General features: G+C 36.0%; 2 protein-coding genes across 4 annotated transcripts; both read right to left on the bottom strand.

Annotated features, from left to right (window-relative positions):
* Nucleotides 1–70: 70 nt before the first annotated feature.
* On the bottom strand, nt 71–8,198 carry LOC107843140 (serine/threonine protein phosphatase 2A 57 kDa regulatory subunit B' beta isoform). 2 transcript variants are annotated; one of them, XM_047396017.1, is made up of 3 exons: nt 6,379–8,198; nt 594–892; nt 71–430 (listed from the first exon to the last, which is right to left on the bottom strand). In XM_047396017.1, the coding sequence occupies exons 1-3, from the start codon at nt 7,576–7,578 to the stop codon at nt 427–429; spliced, it is 1,503 nt and encodes a 500-aa protein (XP_047251973.1). In that variant the 5' UTR covers nt 7,579–8,198; the 3' UTR covers nt 71–426. The 2 variants fall into 2 exon arrangements, with proteins under 2 accessions (XP_047251973.1, XP_016542810.2); XM_016687324.2 differs by having other exon boundaries at nt 71–420.
* Nucleotides 8,199–10,686: 2,488 nt separating this feature from the next.
* On the bottom strand, nt 10,687–17,582 carry LOC107843142 (peptidyl-prolyl cis-trans isomerase CYP21-4). 2 transcript variants are annotated; one of them, XM_016687326.2, is made up of 8 exons: nt 17,427–17,582; nt 15,799–15,988; nt 13,212–13,251; nt 12,731–12,787; nt 12,213–12,298; nt 11,451–11,588; nt 11,222–11,372; nt 10,687–11,121 (listed from the first exon to the last, which is right to left on the bottom strand). In XM_016687326.2, exons 2-8 carry the CDS (start codon nt 15,948–15,950, stop codon nt 11,035–11,037), a joined length of 711 nt encoding a protein of 236 aa, XP_016542812.1. In that variant the 5' UTR covers nt 15,951–15,988; nt 17,427–17,582; the 3' UTR covers nt 10,687–11,034. The 2 variants fall into 2 exon arrangements, with proteins under 2 accessions (XP_016542812.1, XP_047251972.1); XM_047396016.1 differs by lacking the exon at nt 17,427–17,582 and adding an exon at nt 16,709–17,208.
* Nucleotides 17,583–18,939: the final 1,357 nt, after the last annotated feature.

Below are 18,939 nucleotides of genomic sequence, written 5' to 3'. Positions count from 1 at the left end.
AATAAGATATATCATCTACATCCTTTGAAGATCATAAGGATGTTCTCTTGTATACAACACTTCCAAGAACTGCCAAGTAAATCAACTTCCTACCGATCAAATTCAAGTTCATGATACAACAAAAAAGACAAACCAAAAAGAGATACACTTCTTTCAAGAGAAGGAACAAAAGAAAAATGCCTAGTGATTACTGCAGAATCTGCTTTTCTTTGGCCTTTTGTCATTCCTCTCCTGATTACTGTAAATCAACTGTATAAATAACCTAATTTCGTGCTCCAGAGTGTTAGCAAGAAGAAAAAATTCTCTCGACGAAAATTATAGAACAAAATACACAAGATACTTCTACAAACCATTCTTGAGCTGCAGCACACAACTAATGATTATCGAAATACATACTTGAATTACACCCTGCTGCAATGCCTGTCATCATCTTCAACGATCCGGCACATTGAAAAGAAAAGAACAACAAGAGAAGGAGAAAAATGAATACCACAACTACAGAAAAGCGTGGTTGATGCATGCATCTGGTTTTGAGTTGGGATGTCTAGTCCTGCAGTTAACTGATAAGGAATAACGATAAGCGTGTTCTTTACCTTCCTTGTCCGGCAGCATCTGCTAATCTCTGCCATCTCAACTCTCGCTGCTTTTCCAGCTCAGTAGCCTGAGCTGCTTTCTCGGCATACTGTTTCTGACAATCCTCGAACAAATCAGCGTCCATTTCAAGAAACATTTTGCGGACATTAACAGTCAGCCCATGGACTGCCTGATTCCAATGACTCCTTATATTCTTTTCCAGAGCCTCAAAAATTATTGGTAAAATAACATTCCGATTCTGGGCAATCAGACCCACAATGTGCTCATTATTCCATAAAAATAAGGCTCGTTCCGCAACCTGAAAATATATAAAGTTACTTCAAGACACCTCAACGAGATTCAAACTGTCTTTTCATAGTCCAGAGGTTCCTCCTCAGGTGAAATGTCATTCTTTTTGAAACAGACTTATATGACAATAGCGCCAGATAAAATGGAACGAAGAAGTGCCATAAAGAAGCAACATGGCCAATGAATAATACTAAACCAAAAATGACATACCCAAAATGTCTATAACCGAAAGGAAACAAGGAGGAATAGGAAGTGAGATAGCAGGGACATAGTCTGTTTGCGCTAGTTTTGAGTGCTAAATTACCAAGCTTCTCATCTATTTATAACATCACTGGTGGCTTTTATCATGGTCTCAGCCACTGAGAGCTAGATATGCAAATTTTTTCAGGTTCACAGTCTAAGAGTGTGTCCTAAACTTCCCGAAGCTTAAACGAAGAAAGCAAAAGCCGAACCTTGTTATTAGCAGCTCCAACTTCCAAGGAAAAGACGAAATATTATAATTTGGAACGGGGATTGAAATAAGGTTTCACGATGTGATGTAGAACTGTCCACAGAGGTTTTACACTTCAGAATGTCAGTTTTCAGAAAGGAACGCGCGCGCACACACACCAAAAAACAAAAAAGGCAATACCATTCATTTCTGCTGATAGTAAGGTCTTAAAAACTCTAGTTTAACTATATCTGCATCTCCTAAGGTTATGTAACAGTTGTTCCTATTGTTCCAAACACGAACTTCAACAATCCTATGGCTATTTTTTCTCTCTCTCTCTCTCTCTTTTGACACACTTTAAAGTGAACTTAATAATTATTTAGAAAGTATTCATGAGCATAGCAAGTGCCAAACTTTCCGGTATGAGAAGAGTTTTAGAGTAGGAAGAGCACTACTAAAAAGCTACGGAAAACACAATAAGGTGTAAGTAGAACATACAAAAATTTATAACCAGTGAAGCTGGTGTTACGCCATTTTCCAGAATATGGTCTTTCATACATTACGTTTCTTAATTGCAAACAAATACTCCCTTTGTTTCATTTTACGTGACCGAGTTTAAATGTGCACGGAGTTTTTAAGGGGAAAAATTTAAAAAGATAATTGAAACTTGTGGTTTCAAACATGCCATAAAATTTGTATAGATATAGGACTTAAAACTAGTGGTCTTAACCACGCCATAACAATTGTGTGGTATTAAAACCTAAACATGAAAGGCTAAACTGTGAAGTTCAAATTACATTGTTCCATATTTAGAAAGAGATCGACCTCTTCTTAACAGATTAAAAAGAAAAAAATATGGTCACATAAATTGAAGCTGGGGTAGTAACTAATCTATTTAAAGAGAATAAAGAATCCATGGGATAGAACAAGAAGCCTCATTGCCTCAACTTATAAGATGATAAAGAGCAAAAAGATACTCTGGACAAGGAATGCATGCCACTCCCCTCAAAGATGGAAGTTCAATCAGTGGTATCAGAAACAATTTTTTTCCTAAAAAGAAAATTACTGTCCATGCCGTGACTGCAATCATAATCTCGAATGGAAGACCATAGCACTGAATAAACAATACACCATGCAATAGAGAGCGTAGCACACTTAGTTAGAGCCTTGTGGCGAATTTAACACAAAAGGCACTCAATCAAGCTTATGAGTCATGTGAGACATATTCACATACTTTTTCAAATGATTGCAATCAATCTCCCCCATAGATTCCAACCAAAAGTCAAAATATAGGCAACTATGCATGGAATCATTGCTACAATTGCAATCATACAAAAAAGTATGAGAAATAGCAGCAGGCAGCAGCGCACCTGCTAGCTTATAGCAAGTCACAGGCTTAAGTCTATGATAAATGAAAACCGTGTGAACGCTATACTCTCCCAAAAAACAAAGCCAAACACCTAAACCGACCCCTAAGCTAAACCAAATAAGAGGAGCAAGATTTACAAACATAGAAATTTGGGGCTTCAAACAGGGTTTGACACCTCAATTAGGAGCACCAAAAGGTGTGACTTAGTGGTCAATGAAGTGGATTGAAACCAATGAGGCTCTCAGGTTCAATTCCTAATGGAGGCAAAAACACTAAGTGATTTCTTTCCGTCCGTCCAAGCCTTGTGGATATAGTTACCCAGTACCTATTCTGATAGGTGGTAGCAGACATATCATGAAATTAGTCAAAGTGTGGCAAGCTGGCCTGGACACCACGTTTAAAAAAAAAGACCTCAATTAGGATAATTTTCATAAATCACTTGCTCTTTCCGTATGTTATGGAGTCTACCCCATCTCGTAAGCTCTTTAAAATAGCATAAGCTTATTTACAAGATCCGGAGATTCCGAATTCCCCCCACCTAGGAGTTCGGGAAGGCCAGAAGTAAACAAAGGGTGGTCTAATAGAATAAAGTGTATTGTCAATTTTTTCCTTTTCATAGTGGGAACCAGGTTGGGGTGGGGGGAATAAGGTATGTGTAAACACTCTACCCTCCCCTTGTGAGATTACACTGGAAACAAGTGTATCAAGATATCTAGACAACCTGAGATCATGAGTAGAATCTAGGAGTTTCTGCTAGACTTAGATTACATGAAAAATTTATAATATTTGTGCTAATATCACCTAACTGAAACTACAAAATTGAAATGTAAAAGTTGTTGGATTGATAGGTAATGCTCCCAATACTGGCCAAACTTGGGATTACCAAAACTAGCTTAACCCGATCTCATATTGCATTAACCCATTGTGACACAGTTTCCCCTTCTTTTACAAGTCAACAGTCCCTAAAACTTGCGAGATTAATTTCTCTCTCCTCTCTTACTAAGTTCAACAATTCAATATATGGAAAGAAGATAGACTAATTGGTTTAGAGTTGACTATAATTGGTTTAGCGTAGACTACTTCTTTCTGTGTCAAAGCAGCCAAAAATAAGCAGAAATCTATCATCTCATCTACCAACAAACTCTTTATGAAAAAAATTACTCTAGTATGACTAGGTAATGTATTTTACGTTTGGGATCATTATTATGATTATTTTTTTATCAAGTACATCTGGGATCATTATTAATCTTGATTCCAACTAATTTTGAAATTTTCTTGTTTTTGCAAAGCGGTAAGCACATGTCCGTGTCGAAAATCATATATGTGACCCGTTAAAGTCCAACTTATCAAATTACATTTGCATTGTTAGCATGCCATTTTTCAATTGTTCGGTTACCCTTAAACAGATGGATGCATTGCCAATCTTTGTTGCATCCTAGGGTAATTTAGACATTTTAAGATCTTCACTACTTCTGCACTCCAAATCTTATAACCAAACACCAATGTGGCAAATCACCACATTGTAAGTTGTGGATTCTTAGTTAAGGCGAGTAAACTTAATTTCCATGTGTTGGTGAAAGGAAAACTCTTAAGTTAAGAGATTTGAGATAATGATCCTAAATTAAAGTGAGTAAAGTTATATTCGTTGGGCTTGAATTGATGTAAATTGAACCACAATTATTATGTAGATTGAGTTGTTGATTCTTGTTAGCAAGCGTAGAAGTTAGCCTAGCTATGAAGGAAGAACCTTGAGGTGGGTTAATACTTGTTCTTACTAAAGTTCCTTTCTTACGAAGTTATAACCATTAGGTGCTTGATTAAGTGTTCCTAAATGTTAAGCCTTATTTGTCCCTATGAAAGAAAAGTTATTCCTTTAACTTTTAAAGTCTCTCGATACTTGTCGAAAACATGTAACGTTTTTGTGCGTACACATTATAAGTGATGAATGTCATATGGTACCCTCTTTGCCATGCCTATGTAACAGTGAAACGCTCAAAGATTCAATTTAAACTTAAATGAAATGGTAACCGTACAAAGCGTTACAAGTAATAGTACAATGGATTACAAATTTTGCCATAATGAGGCACGGCATGAATGGTAAACAGTATAATGGGTTACGAGCAGCCGTACAAAGGGTTACTAATTTTACCATAATGAGGCACAACATGAATGGTAACCATAAAGGATTACGAACAGCCGTATAAAAATTTGCTCGTCATAATGAGACAAAAAGATTTGGTAGCCGTATAAAGGGCTATGAATAACCATATAAAGCGTTACTAATTGCCACAGCTGGGCATAATTAAGAAAAGTTCTGTCAATTGGAACTATCTAAAAGCTAAAGATGGAAAGAACGTACTTAACTAAGAAATATTTAGTGGTGGTCCCTTAAATGTGATATTATTTACGTGATGAGTTTTTATGGACCATTCTCTTTTCGAGTTTACATTATTACATACATGTTAATGTAAACCTTATTCTAACTTTAGTTCGGAGAATGTTGAGACTTAATGGTTACCCTCAGACATACTTAGCCCGTTTGGACCTATCCGGTCGAGTGTGCAGGTAATGAAACCTATGGGTAGAGAAAAATCTTTTTGGCTCAGCTGGTAGGCTCCGCTGATTTCATTCCATGATAGTTGTTCCTATCCGGACATTAGTTATTTTCAGACATATTAATATTCCCGAGGAATGCCCCGTTGACTCTGTATTAGATTTCAGATTCTTAGAGGCTCATAGACAGTCATAAAAAGTGGGTTACAAGTTCACATTATGCATATATCCTACAATAATAAGAAGTGCATACTCACATTTGTGTAAATTTTCAAAATGTTTACTTGAACTCGAGATCCAAATATTATAAAGTCAGGATGGTCTGCTCGATCAAGTTAAAGCACCAGGTGCCATCATGGCTTGATCAGAAATTAGGTCGCGACACCTAAACAGTGTTGTCAAAGGTTCATCTAGGCACAATTAAACCCTAAAGTTAGGTGCAAAACACAATGACCAGTTCCAGTCGCTTGATTGGAACTTTAGTGCAGTCACCAAGGTGCTAATGCATACACTTCATTGCAAATAAGCATTGTTCTAAAGAATTGACAATAAACAACAAAAATTTCACCTAACTGTACTTTTTCAATCTGTTAGTCGATATAAATGTTGTTTGCTTAATTGTATTTTTCAAATTCATTTGTCCGCACTGTTATTTAAGGTCATCATTATTGGTTTTCATCGTTATTTTTTCACTATTTTCTACATGTGCGCGTTTCTTTATTAAAGCCCGTGCTTTACTTGCGCTTTGTGTTTAAAGCTGCAATAAACCGCATTGCTTTTTGGCATCTTTTGCCTCTGATAACATTACGCCTAACAGAGAGAATGAGAAAAAAAAAAAAAAAAAAAGGAAACACCTTCTGGTATCTTACCAACCACAGACAGAAAATACGTCAAGAAACTTTTCTATTTTTTCCAAAGTTAATATAGTTTAAAATGCAAATGTACTCATCAACCCTTTTTTTATATTCGAATACAAGCACAAGCGGTATACAAAAGTAGAGAATCCAGACAAAATTATGATTCAACAAATAGTTCCAATCATCTGCACATACACCAAGCAATAAAGATATCAAAAAAAGTTCCACAAAGAAGTTACTAAAACAGGTAAATTGCAACAATTAATGGCTTTGAAGTTTCTCCTAACCTGGAAGTGTGGGCTGTTAAGGCAACGAGCAATCTGTCGAAACATAGGAACCATGCAGCGTTGAAATTCAGCAGCTTGCGTGGCTTCCAGAACTTCTTCGAGTTCCCCAATAAAGAGAACTTCCTTTTGGCAATTAGTAACAGGCCAGTATTTCAACAAACCCCTTATAACTGTATCAGACAACTTGTGATCCTTCTCGACAAACTGAACAATACAATACGACAACTGCTGATGATACATTCCAATTGGTTTCGGCTTGTGTAGCGGTATGAGAACTCGAACAAGAAAAAGCTTATGTTCCTCTTTCATTGGCAACGCGAAACCATTTATAATACTCCCTAAAATCTCCAAAAGTTCACCTATCCCGCTATGCCTCTCTGTCTCATATATAAACCTATAAAAGATATTATTAATCACCTTCCTTATAAACGGCCTATGCACCATAAACTTCCCATATATCCTATGAAGAATCGTTTTCAAATAATCCCTCTCCCTCGGATCCTCAGACTCAAACAAATCCAATAACTTCAACACAAACGAATGATCAATAAACCTTTTAGCAACCTTCGTATCAGTATTTGACGAAACTATATACCTCAACAACAACTCATATACCAACTGTAAATGCGGCCATGAAGGCTCGAGATACTGTTCTTCCTCTTCAGGTTCAACATTTTCCGACCCTGTATTCTCATGAGACGCAGGAGGCAAGCATCTAAATATATTAACACCTATCATTTTCACCATTTCTTCCTGATTACTCTCACTTATTTTCACACCACCTGATTGTACACAATCAACAAGTTCTACTAAAGTTTGTCTTTTTATCTCTTTTTCCTTAACCATTTTCATCGTATCAATGAAATTAAATTGGTAACAACAAACCTGTAGTTTCCTTAAAACAAAACTCTGGCGATCAGACATTGGTACATCTTTCAACAATGGAAGCGCCTCAATTGCTCCTGGTTCCGGCACTGTAGCTGCAATTATCACTGTCTGTTGCTGCTGCTGCTGTGTAACCGAATTACTCGGCATTCCAACGCCAACACCAGCTACAGTACCTCTAGAAGCATGATTAACAACCACATTAGACGTCGAAACTGAACCAGAACTCCGATTACCCGACGGAACTATACCAAAATCCGACGCATCCGATTTCGGTACCTTCTTATTCCCTCGCTTAATAATTTTATTCAACATTTTTTCTTCTAAAAATACAAAAAAAAAAAAAAAAAACTAAAGCATAACTAACAACAACAATATTTATATTCTCAGTTGAGAATTTTTAGCTCAATAATAATTATAATTCTACGAGCAATTGATTTCATGCAATGTGCGAATTTTATGAATTTGAGAGTTTGAACAAAAAGTTTTATGTTCTCGTTGAGAATTTTTAGTTCAATAACAATTATAATTCTACGAGCAATTAATTTTTCTTCAAATTCGGATCTATTGAATGAATTTGATAGAGCTGAGAAACTTGAACAATATGAACAAACATTTTTAGTTCAATAAGAATTATAATTCTACAAGCAATTGATGTTCATATGAATGTGCGAGTATTTTTTCAAATTTGGATCTATTGAATGAATTTGAGAGAGCGGAGAAAGTGAACCGGTGGATCGGAAGAATGAAACATGATGGACGGAAGGGAGTAAAGACGGTGATCGGACGGGATAGGATATTCCGGCGATCAATCGGAGAAAATGGAGGGAGAAAGAGGTAAAATTAGAGAGAGATATTGGGAAATGGAAAATAGAACGACTGATAATGGAAAAGAAGACAGAGAAAGTGGACTAAAGTGGAGATAGTTTGAAATAGAGGGACTGTTGGTGGAAACTAATTTTTCATCCTTTTTATTTTTAAAAAAAATGGAAAAAGCGTAAAAATTATACCTAAATTTTGGCGAAATTTGTTGTAACACGTCTCAATTTTATGGGGGTCCTACGACCCCCTCAACTATTTATGACCGTATTTCTGTAACATATATTTATCCAGTTGGATCACTTCAGATTCTTACGCGTTAGTGTGTGTATTCACGCAGTGGTTTAGCTGGATAAATATGTCATAGAAATACGGTAATAAATAGTTTAGGAGGTCATAGAAACCCTGCAAAATTAAGATGTGCTACAGTAAATTTCGTAAAAATTTAGGTATATTTAGAACTTTTTTCTCAAAAAAAATTGTGATAACTTACCACTGCACATTGTGGTGGAGTGGTAAGTACTTGACTATTCATTTATTCTTAATTAGAAGTCTCAATTCGAGCTTTGAGTATAGAATCGGCTTTGATCGGAACACTTTATGCTCCACTGTGGGACTTCTCTGTGTCAATTCAAATTAGTCGAGCTACAATGTAGGTATCGGACAGTAAGTGAGAAACCAAAAAAATAATTATAGTATAACATATTTGTGATCATGATATTGTAACTATTTTATTAATTTATACTTCAAAATTATATGCCATGAAGTTAGATTAGCACTAACTATGTCAAAACATATGAAAATATTAGAGCAATATTAAGTCAAAGGAGGTGATGTTGGTATATTTGTGTTTTATTCTTTTCTTTCATCATATTGTATATGAACAAATTTCAATTCTAACATTGATAATAGTAATTATTAGAATAATCACTTTTGAGGGTTTGTCAAGGGATTGTATCCGTAATCAGAGGTCTCAGATCGAGTAGGATAATAGAAAATGATTCAGTAGAGAGCTTATTTTTTGATAGATGTTATGCGGTTCGAATTTAAATTAATCAGGAGTTTTTGAGTTCAAGTCCCAAAATAGAAAAGAATAATTGAGATCGGAGTCTAAAGTTGATATCAGACATGAAATAAAAAGATAAAACTTAAAACCGTAATAACTATAAAAAGGTGTGGTGATTAAACAGATGAGATTTCTCATCTCTTAATCAGATATCTCGAATTCAAATCCACTTGTAAGTTGTGACAAAAGCAAAAAGAAAAAGAAGTAGATATCAACCTACTTTGTGGTTTAGATGGAACTACACCAAACAAATTACTAGCCCAACAAATACAAGACAAATATAAGTGATATGATGTCAAAGTAGGCAAAAAAAAAAATTATCTTTGTAATCATTTACCCTTTCATATATACAAAAAAATATATATATGAATTAGATTTGAAATTTTTAGAATATGGTTTCAAAATACTTTTTTTGTTTTTTGTTTAGAGAGAATGACAAATTTTAGAATTTAGAGTACAATAATTGACATCTAACTTTTGAAGTGATTTATATATTTTGAAACATATTCAAACCCCCGTTATCAAATTACATCGAGTATGCTTTTATTGTATTATAATGAAATAATACTTATTTAACACTCAAAAATTAATATATTATGTTTTTTTTGTAATAGGTGGAGCATAAAAGATGGGAAAGCAGTAAATCAAGAAAAACTTACTTACACTCGATATTTATACAAAAATAATAAGTACATATTTATACAAAATCTATAAGTACATGGTACGTATTTTATGTATGCACTTATTTAAATATGATTTATTTTTATCTAATTTATTACTTAACCATAATAAGATCACACTTTTCTCTATCATTTACTAGTCATTGTGGAATTTAGGACAACCTTTGCTGTAAAGTTATTGTTTTTTTTCAGTAGGACCCAGTGTGGCTATTTTATTGTACATTAAAAAACTATATATATATATATATATATATAAAATAAAAGTGTCGATCTAATTACGTAGAGTCATTTGGTGTGAATATTGCGTGAAGAACATAAACTAGATGACGAATTTGATGAAATTAATCCAATCAATCTATCGATCAAGAGGCTAATCTACTTTATTAGGGTCGGTAGCTAAAAGAAAGTCCTCGTTTAGCTTTCTCTTGAACAAGGGAACCCGCATGTTGTTTGAGTCGACCAAGGGGCTGTTTGGATTGCCTTACTTTTACGTGTTTTTGACTTTTAAAATTTTGACGGTCTTTAGCAAAGCTAAAAAGTGCTTAATGTGTAAAACAACATACAGAGTGTAATCTCCTAAATGGAGTCTCGAGAGGATAGCGCGTAGGCAGACCTAACCTCTACCTGGAAAATGTCGAGGGGTTGTTTCCGATAGGCCCTCAACTCGACTAAAACATATCAAAAAGCAATGAATACTAAGGTGTAGAACAACAACATACACAATATAATCTCCCAAGTGGAGTCTCGAGAGTATAGCGTGTACGAAGACCTAACCTCTACCTTGAAAATGTCGAGGGGTTAATTATGATAGACCCTCAACTCGAGTAAAGCATATCAAAAAGCAGTGAATACTAAAGATACAACAATCTTTTTATTCATTCAAGATAAAGAAAACAGTTTTCTCAAGCAAAGTGAAACAAAATGTGATAATATAAAACTCATTCAATCTGTTGTTCTCTGCACATTAACAACATAGAGCTGCTAAACATCTATCTAAAGGGAAAATTTGGGAAGAAACCAAGAAAATCAAATTATACAAATGGAACATCATATCCAGATTTTTACATCAGAAGCATCAATGGCGAGTTCATACCGAGGATTTAAAATCAGCAAATGATGGTTTCCAACCTATATCGCGAGTATATGTTCGCGCTGTGGATGTTCAATGATGTTAAAAGAAACTTCATGTTATGGACACTGCTGCCTTCAAGTGTTGTATTTCAGAGTCACTTCGTTGATCTGAACAGGAGTTTTGGGTCGATAATGGTCATCTGTATCTACTTCTTCAATTTCCTGAGCGGTCATAGTAAACCATGCACATTAAAGGAGCCAAAAAAAAGAGACTTCGTACAAAATTCAGTAACAACGAATATGAAAAGGAGGTAACCCATACCTGCACGATATCCTCTCCCTTTATTACACGCCCAAAAACATTGATCTTGTCATTCAGATCTGGGATTGGTGCAGTCGTTATAAACAGATCAAATCCTCCACCTTCATTTTTTGTTTTCGAAGTACCGAGCATAAATGCTTCATGCTTCAGGCTGAATATGGAGAACCGTAACTTAGTGATCAATGAAAACAACTGGATATCAAGAAACAACAAGTAAGATGAGTCTGACCTCGTGTCTAGTCGACTGTAATGCTTTCCCCTCGAAGTCCAATCTTCTGTAGCATCGGGTTTATCAACTTTACTACCATGTATGACAAAGTGCTTTATTACACGACTAAATTGCATCCCTTTGAAGTGGCCCTTCTGACTGCAAAGGCATTTCATAAAGTTTATCATGGCAAACAGCTGAATAAAAGCAACATTTACGGTGCAACCACAAATGTGGAAAACTTGGTGCTAGAGCCTTGGACACATTAAGAACTTCATGCAGCTACTATGATACTAAATCAATCAACAAAATAAAGCAACTTGTACCAGTGCTAACTAGTATCAAAGTGTCAACTGCGCAGCCTATACCTTGTGAAGTCTAGCAATTAGCATGAAACATCTCCACCGGCACAAATTCCTAGATTCTGGTTCTACATCTACATGATGTGATGTTTTAGCATTCGATTTTTTATCACCGTGACATTCAAATTACCAGTCATAGTCTTAAAGGTTCTCTTTCGGATGAAAATGTTTCTAAGAAGTGAAAACTCTTTGAGAAGCTCATCCGGAGATCAAAATTTGAAGACTTGGGGTCCATATGAATGGGTGGGAGTTGATCACAAAACCAACATACACGCATGCTTTGAAATACTCAGTCGGCCACTCCCACCCAGTAGCTACACCACAGACTGAAAAAACTTGATGTAATGCAAATACAAATCCAACACATCATTTCTATAAAACATTGCCATAGACATAAACCAAAGATAAACGAAGTACGCACCAGAAATCAACAAACTCGCCAACAATGTCAGGAGAACCATCCTTGTAGAGTTCCACAGTTATCAATCCTTTTGATGTGGTTATGAACTGTCAAAATTTAAGAGTTCAGAAACGGAAAAGAATCAAGCCGAGAGCCAAACAACCAAACGGGGAAGCAAATTATCCAATTGTGCACAAAATAAACAAAAGATAAAAATTGTAAAAAAACAAAACAGTAGTAAACCGTCATTTGCCTCCATTTAAGAAGTCCCAAAAAGGACATTTCCTCGTGAAAAAATGACTCATCAATACTTGAAATTAATCATAAGCGCGTGGGAAGACAATGTGCTGGAAGTAGAAACAAGGAAACTAGAAAAGGATACTTGAAGCAGATCCCTTGCATTACTTCTGAATACAGAGTTCTGATATTCTATAAGAACCAGTAATAAAATCCTTGGCTTTTTTAACAATAATGAAACTGAAATCACTAATGTGACCACTTCCATATAAAACACAGCAGAAGAAAGTTTCTGTACTCACAGCATATTTTGGGCCATCGACATCAGATTTCTTATGCTCAGTAAAACGATTTTCACCCTGCATCATGCAAACAAAAACATGTATTAAGCACAGAAAAGAATAGAACCAAGAATTTCATCCGCATCGGATCCCCTATTCCTGTTCAAAGCCGGATGATCTCGTAGTGTGGATTGTGACATCAGTTTGGAAAGATGGAAGTCCCAAAAGTTTAAATAGATGGTGGGTTACTCATCCACCATCCCTATGAGGTGGAACACCAATCCCTCCTATGAACCATGAACTAGGAAATTCTCACAACAAGAAGGTCTACTCGAAAAACAAATTCTTTCTTTGAAAATTTTAACTGTGACAAATGCAATTAATACAGTGACAAGTATCTCATCTCAGACCATCACAAGCTCAAAAAAATCAATCCATGTCTTTATAAATGGCCAAAACAATTCATCATCAAGCAAGAATTAAAGTTGGCAGTTATTCGTACCTCAGTGTTTGACAAGTCATCCTGTGTCTGAATCATCGACCTAGAAGAAATTATCAAGTGCAAGGTCAGTGAACAATTCATATAGCTGAACGCAACTTGCTTGGGATTGAGGCTAAGTTGTTATTGTTATGATGTACTTAAAAATGATTGATAGGATTGCAGTATCCCATAAATAAGTTTAAAAAGTTACATGTCTGGATTGTTCATGACACAAGTGCAAAAGACTTGAGTCATAATCACAATTCCTCAGAAAATGCGGTTTTTCTGCAGATCTCCACATGAAGGTTTACTTTTGACTTACTAATGAGGCTTTTTTTAGAAGGTACTAATGGGGCTTTTAAAAAATAAAGTTGTTTTTTTTCCTGAATATTATAGCTTGAACCATTAAGAACTACATTTAAGAAGTGCTAATCTAAGGCAACGATCGTTAATACCTGTGTGGTGTGGTGGCTGTGGGAGGTGGTTTGGGGGAGGGGGGGGTTATAGAAAAGGGAGAATGCATTGGAGATATAAATTTTAGCTTGCAGTCAAAAACTGAAAAAATGATCAGTTCTCCCAGAAAATGTATTATGTACTAAAGTTTTGCCCCTCGTAGAATCATATCCAAAAAATTTTTGAATATTCCCGTTGTTGTAAAGTTCACATCCGCTTTTTCTAGTTGCCAAGAAACTCACCCAATTCCTTGCTATTGGTACTCATAAACAAGTGCAAAACCTTTACAAATCCAACTGCTAATTTATGTTCTCCACTACACCGTAGTTTCACCCATGCTAAATAACGTAGACACAACTGAATTTCAACGTCAGACTCAAATATGGATGACAACACAAGAATACGGAAGTTTCAAATTTTGTTCTTCATTTTTATTTTATGTACCTTAATTTTTGATAGAGGAAAAGTTTCGAACACGGAATCGCATGTTTACATACACAACTTGTTTCTATTCAATCCACCAAAAGAAGAAAAATAAAAAAACAACTAGCTTCAAATGGCGACCACAAATTTCATACATCATAACACCAGAAACAGTAGGAGTTTAATTAGCATATTTTATTCTCTCAGTAACATGCTGCTTATCGCAATTCATTTGTCACCATCCAATATAAGCTAAGGTTTGTTAGAGAACATACAATGATTTATCCATTACCATTGAAAACCATTACGTGTGCAATCCCTAACAGCTAACCATGGTCAAAACTAAAACACTATCGGAAAACCTTGGTGTCAGAACCAAAGAAAGCCTCACAGCTCATCATCACCAGCACTTGTTCTGCCATTACTCCTGTGACTATCACCCTAGATCCTTACTAACATGGATTTCTTCGCAGTACTTTGAACTTTAGATGATCTAAGTTTTCCCTCTGGCATTCATGCCTTAGAAAATGAAGAAACTACAGGAGAGAAGGAGCAAGGACGGACAGAGGCATGAAGGAAAAGTTTTATTCAGAGAGGTGGCTCGTAGACATTGAGGGCTTAGGAAGCTTAGACCAGTTGCACAGATATTCCTCATTTCCACCGATTCTTGGATTTTACGGTGAACAGTTAACTTTTGGATGATAAACGCTGACCAATTCACATAACAAGCCATTTACTCAATCCATCCAAAACTAGTCTGTCAAGATACAAAGATGATATATATCGATTCCATTATCTTGCATATGAATATATGATCTTATTAACAATAAATCCACTTCAATATGTAAGAGGAAAACATGTACGCACTAATCCAAAAGAAGTTTGGTTTTGTTTTAAATTGCTACTTTATTCTTATTTCTGTTTTTATATTGTGAAGATAATGTGCGCATTGGTGAAAATTTGGACCCCTAGTGTTGAATACTTCTTAAGTATGGAGTACTGAAATATTAGGGACCCAAACAATGCATACTTATGATATTGAGGATTCACACAGACGACCCCAACTAGATTGATATTGAAGCGTAGTTAATGTTGTAGTATTATTATATCTGTATAACAACGGTAGCCAAATCAATATGTATGGACCTCGACTATCATACCAGATACACATTTGCTTAACTCTATCAACCAAAGCTTATGGCTTAGGCAGATGGAAATTAAATTCTTTGGCACCGATTCAAGTTGAACTCTACTCTGCCATGTTCTTCAGATTCTTGAATGCAAAACTCATCCTATCATTCATAAATGTCAGCACATCCTCCAATCCACCCACCAAAAGGACAAAATCTCTTTTGAGTCGTTTACGTTTAATGTATATTGGAGTTATTTTTACATCAGACGGGTTAAAAGAAATTTCTTCTTCTCCCTAAATGTGTTTTACTACCTTTCCGTAGTTGTACCCGTAATCCACCGAGTTTCGAACAGTGTGCCATTGGTTCTCACGGATATCTCGGTTAACAAAAAAAAAATAGATGTGAGCACTCATACAGGTTTATCTCTTTTTCAGCTTGTTTTCCATGAATAAAATCTAAACCAAAACTAAGCTCGACATATCAATGAACAGCTCAAAAATCACGAAATTTAGACCCTACAAGCAAAAGCTATAAGCCTATAAAGCATCTCTGATAGCTACAGCAATAATAGTACGTACAAAGAAAGGATTTTGACAAACCTTCGAGACCAGTGTTTGTAAGTAGCAAACAGGAAAAACACCATTACAGCAACAATTAAGCCATATAGCATAATCGTAGGAACACTAACTCGACTTGGCACCTTCTTCTTTTTGCTTTGCAGCAAAAGAGCTTGTGGTTTTATCCTTGCCATGATATCTGACTTGGCCTATGCCTTGCAGGTATAAATATCTGAATTTTCAAAAAAGCGAGATAAAATTAAAAATTCATTTTACCAAGGTAAACAAAACAAACCACTATAAACATTTTGAGAACGACCAAACAGAAAACATAATTTGAATCTAAGAGGTGCTCCCAGTTAGCAAAGCTAAAGTGAACTTACAACAACAACAACATACCCGGTGAAATCTCACAAGTAAGGTTTAGGGAAAGTAGAGTATATGCGGACCTTACCCCTACTTCGTGGAGACCCCCAGCTCAGAAAACACATAAAATCAACTTATAACAAAAACATTCCCAAAAAAATCGCACAAGTGGGATTTGGGTAGTGTAGAGTGTACGCAAACCTTACCCTTACCCCTATTCCAAAAGACCCTCCGCTCAGGGAACACATAAAATCAACTTACAAAGACAACAAATCCCACAAGTGGTGTCTGAAATGGGTAGAGTATACACAGACCATACCCCTACCTCGTGGAAGTAGAGAGGCTACTTCCAAAAGACCCTCGGCACAGGTAACACATAAAATCAACTTACAACAACAACAACAACAAATCCCACAATTGGGGTCTGGAGCGGGTAGAGTATAAGCACATCTTACGTCTACCTAGTGTAGGTAGAGAGGTTGTCTCCAAAATATCCTCACCTCAAGTAACACATAAAATCAACTTACAACAACAACAACAACAAATCTCACAAGTGGGGTGTAGAGCGGATAGAGTATACACAGACCTTACCCCTACCTCATGGAGGTAGAACGGATGTTCCTGCAATACCCTCCGCTCAAGTAACACATAAAATCAACTAAATGAACCAACAGCAATATACCCAGTGTATTCCCACAAAGTGGGGTCTGTGTACGCAATCCATACCACTAGCTTAAATGAAGTAAAGAGGTTGTTTCCGATAGACCATCGGCTCATGAAAGATAACAGTATAAAAAACAAAAAAACATAAAAATAAACAACAAAATCAACTAAATGAACCAAAACAAAATTTCTTTCCCCATTCTATTCTTGAAAATTTCATTTCCTCTTCACATATTTGTTAAATCATCCACCCTTCATAATCCAAAACTCAGATACACAAAAAATCCAATTTTTACATTAACAATCAACTTCATAATTACATAAAACAAAACCCCACAAAATATTTCAACTTTATATTTCCTAAAGTTGAACTTTCAAGCTAAATTCATCAACACAGTCCAACCAAATTAAAAAAAAAAAAAAAAAAACTTCTAGCTCATTTCATAAACATGGGGTCTGCTTAAAACACCCAATAAACCGATCTGAATTAATTTTTGTTCAAATTAACACATAAAAATTTTTGCTCAAATTTAGCAAAATCAAGAAAATTATACATTTTGTACCTAAATTATGCAAGAAAATAAACACTAAAATTAGTATAAAACAAACATAAAATAAAAATATTAAAGAGAAAAAAAGACCTTGCAGAAGAATTGAATTTGTTTTTCTGTTGGTTGGTTGGCTGCTTCGTTGTACTTTGGTGTGTCGTTTAGGTGACAAAAGAGAAGAATAAAACAGTTTGTTTAATTTTCAAAGGTTTATTATTATTTTAATAAATTGTGATTTGAACCCCCTAACTTAAATTAATTATTATCCAAGAAAAATATCTAAAAGTTCAATTTTACATAGGGTGATTTTGTTTTTATGTACATGTTTGGTATTTGTGTTAGAGTCCGATTACATTAGTATTACAAGACTTATTTTTTGAGGCAGCGTTTATTTCTGAGTGCTATTGTTATGGGGTCAACCACATTTAAGGGTCAGTTTGGTTTGAAAATAAGTTAGATTGAGATTAGTTATGTTGAGATAAGTTATTTGGGATTATTTTTTAGTGATTGTTTGGTTTGGAGATAAAGTTCGGAATGAGACTATTTGGGAGAAGGTGAGAGTGGCTTCGGTGGAGGATAAGATGCGAGAAAGAAGGTTGAGATGGTTTGGACATGTGATGAAGAGGGGCACAGATGCCCCAGTTCGAAGGTGCGAAAGGCTAGCTTTGGATGGCTTCAGGAGGAGTAGAGGTAGGCCAAAGAAATACTGGAGAGAGGTGATTAGGCATGACATGGAGCTGTTTCAGCTTACTGAGTACATGACCCTAGACAGGAAGGTGTGGAGGTCACGAATTAGGGTAGAAGGCTAGTGTGAATGGGTCGGTTATGGTTAGATGTTAGGAGAGTTGGGTGTGGTAGCTGTCTTAGATCGGTGAGTGTGTGTTACTACTACATGAGTATTCGTTTTTCTTATTTCTTATTTTGTTTGTTAATTTTTCTCTAATTTCCTTTTCTCGGATATCTAGTGTTACTATTTCTTACCTTTGATTTTTGTTATGCTACCTTGGTATATTGTTTAGACTCGCTAAGGGTAGGGAGAGGAAGGGCCGTGACCTCGATCAGGTGAGGTGCATTAAGGGGGAGGACGGTAGAGTGTTGGTGGAGGACGGCCACATTAAGAATAGATGGCAGTCGTACTTTCATAGGCTCTTGAATGACGAAGGGGATAGAGCTATTGTGTTAGGGGAACTGGAGCACTCAGAGGAGTGTCGGGATTTTAGCTATTGTAGACGTTTTAAGGTAGAAGAGGTTAGAGAGGCTGTTCGCAGGATGCGAAGGGGTAGGGCGACGGGGCCGGACGAGATACCGGTGGAGTTTTGGAAGTTCGTTGGAGAGGCTGGTGTAAGGTGGTTGACTGGATTGTTTAATGAAATCTTCAAGACGGCAAAGATGCCCGAGGCTTGGAGGTGGAGTACCATGATCCCTCTCTATAAGAATAAGGGTGACATCCAGAGTTGCAATAACTATAGGGGGATTAAGTTATTGAGTCACTCTATGAAGATTTGGGAGAGAGTGGTCGAGGTGAGGCTGAGACGGATAGTGTCTATTTCGGAAAACCAGTTTGGATTTATGCCTGGCCGCTCGACGACAGAGGCAATTCACCTGG

The sequence above is a fragment of the Capsicum annuum genome, chromosome 9 (assembly GCF_002878395.1).
Source record: "Capsicum annuum cultivar UCD-10X-F1 chromosome 9, UCD10Xv1.1, whole genome shotgun sequence".
Classification (NCBI taxonomy): Eukaryota; Viridiplantae; Streptophyta; class Magnoliopsida; order Solanales; family Solanaceae; genus Capsicum; species Capsicum annuum.
This window is presented reverse-complemented; position numbering and strand designations above follow the sequence as displayed.

Excerpts from the sequence above, each read along its gene's own strand:
- LOC107843142 (XM_016687326.2), bottom strand. The coding sequence starts at position 15,950 with ATGGCAAGGATAAAACCACAAGCTCTTTTGCTGCAAAGCAAAAAGAAG. Across the intron at positions 11,589-12,212 it reads GGCGAGTTTGTTGATTTCTG|TCAGAAGGGCCACTTCAAAG; the intron begins GTGCGTACTTCG and ends ATGCCTTTGCAG. Across the intron at positions 11,122-11,221 it reads AGGGAGAGGATATCGTGCAG|GAAATTGAAGAAGTAGATAC; the intron begins GTATGGGTTACC and ends ATGACCGCTCAG.
- LOC107843140 (XM_016687324.2), bottom strand. The coding sequence starts at position 7,578 with ATGTTGAATAAAATTATTAAGCGAGGGAATAAGAAGGTACCGAAATCG. Across the intron at positions 893-6,378 it reads TTAACAGCCCACACTTCCAG|GTTGCGGAACGAGCCTTATT; the intron begins GTTAGGAGAAAC and ends ATATATTTTCAG.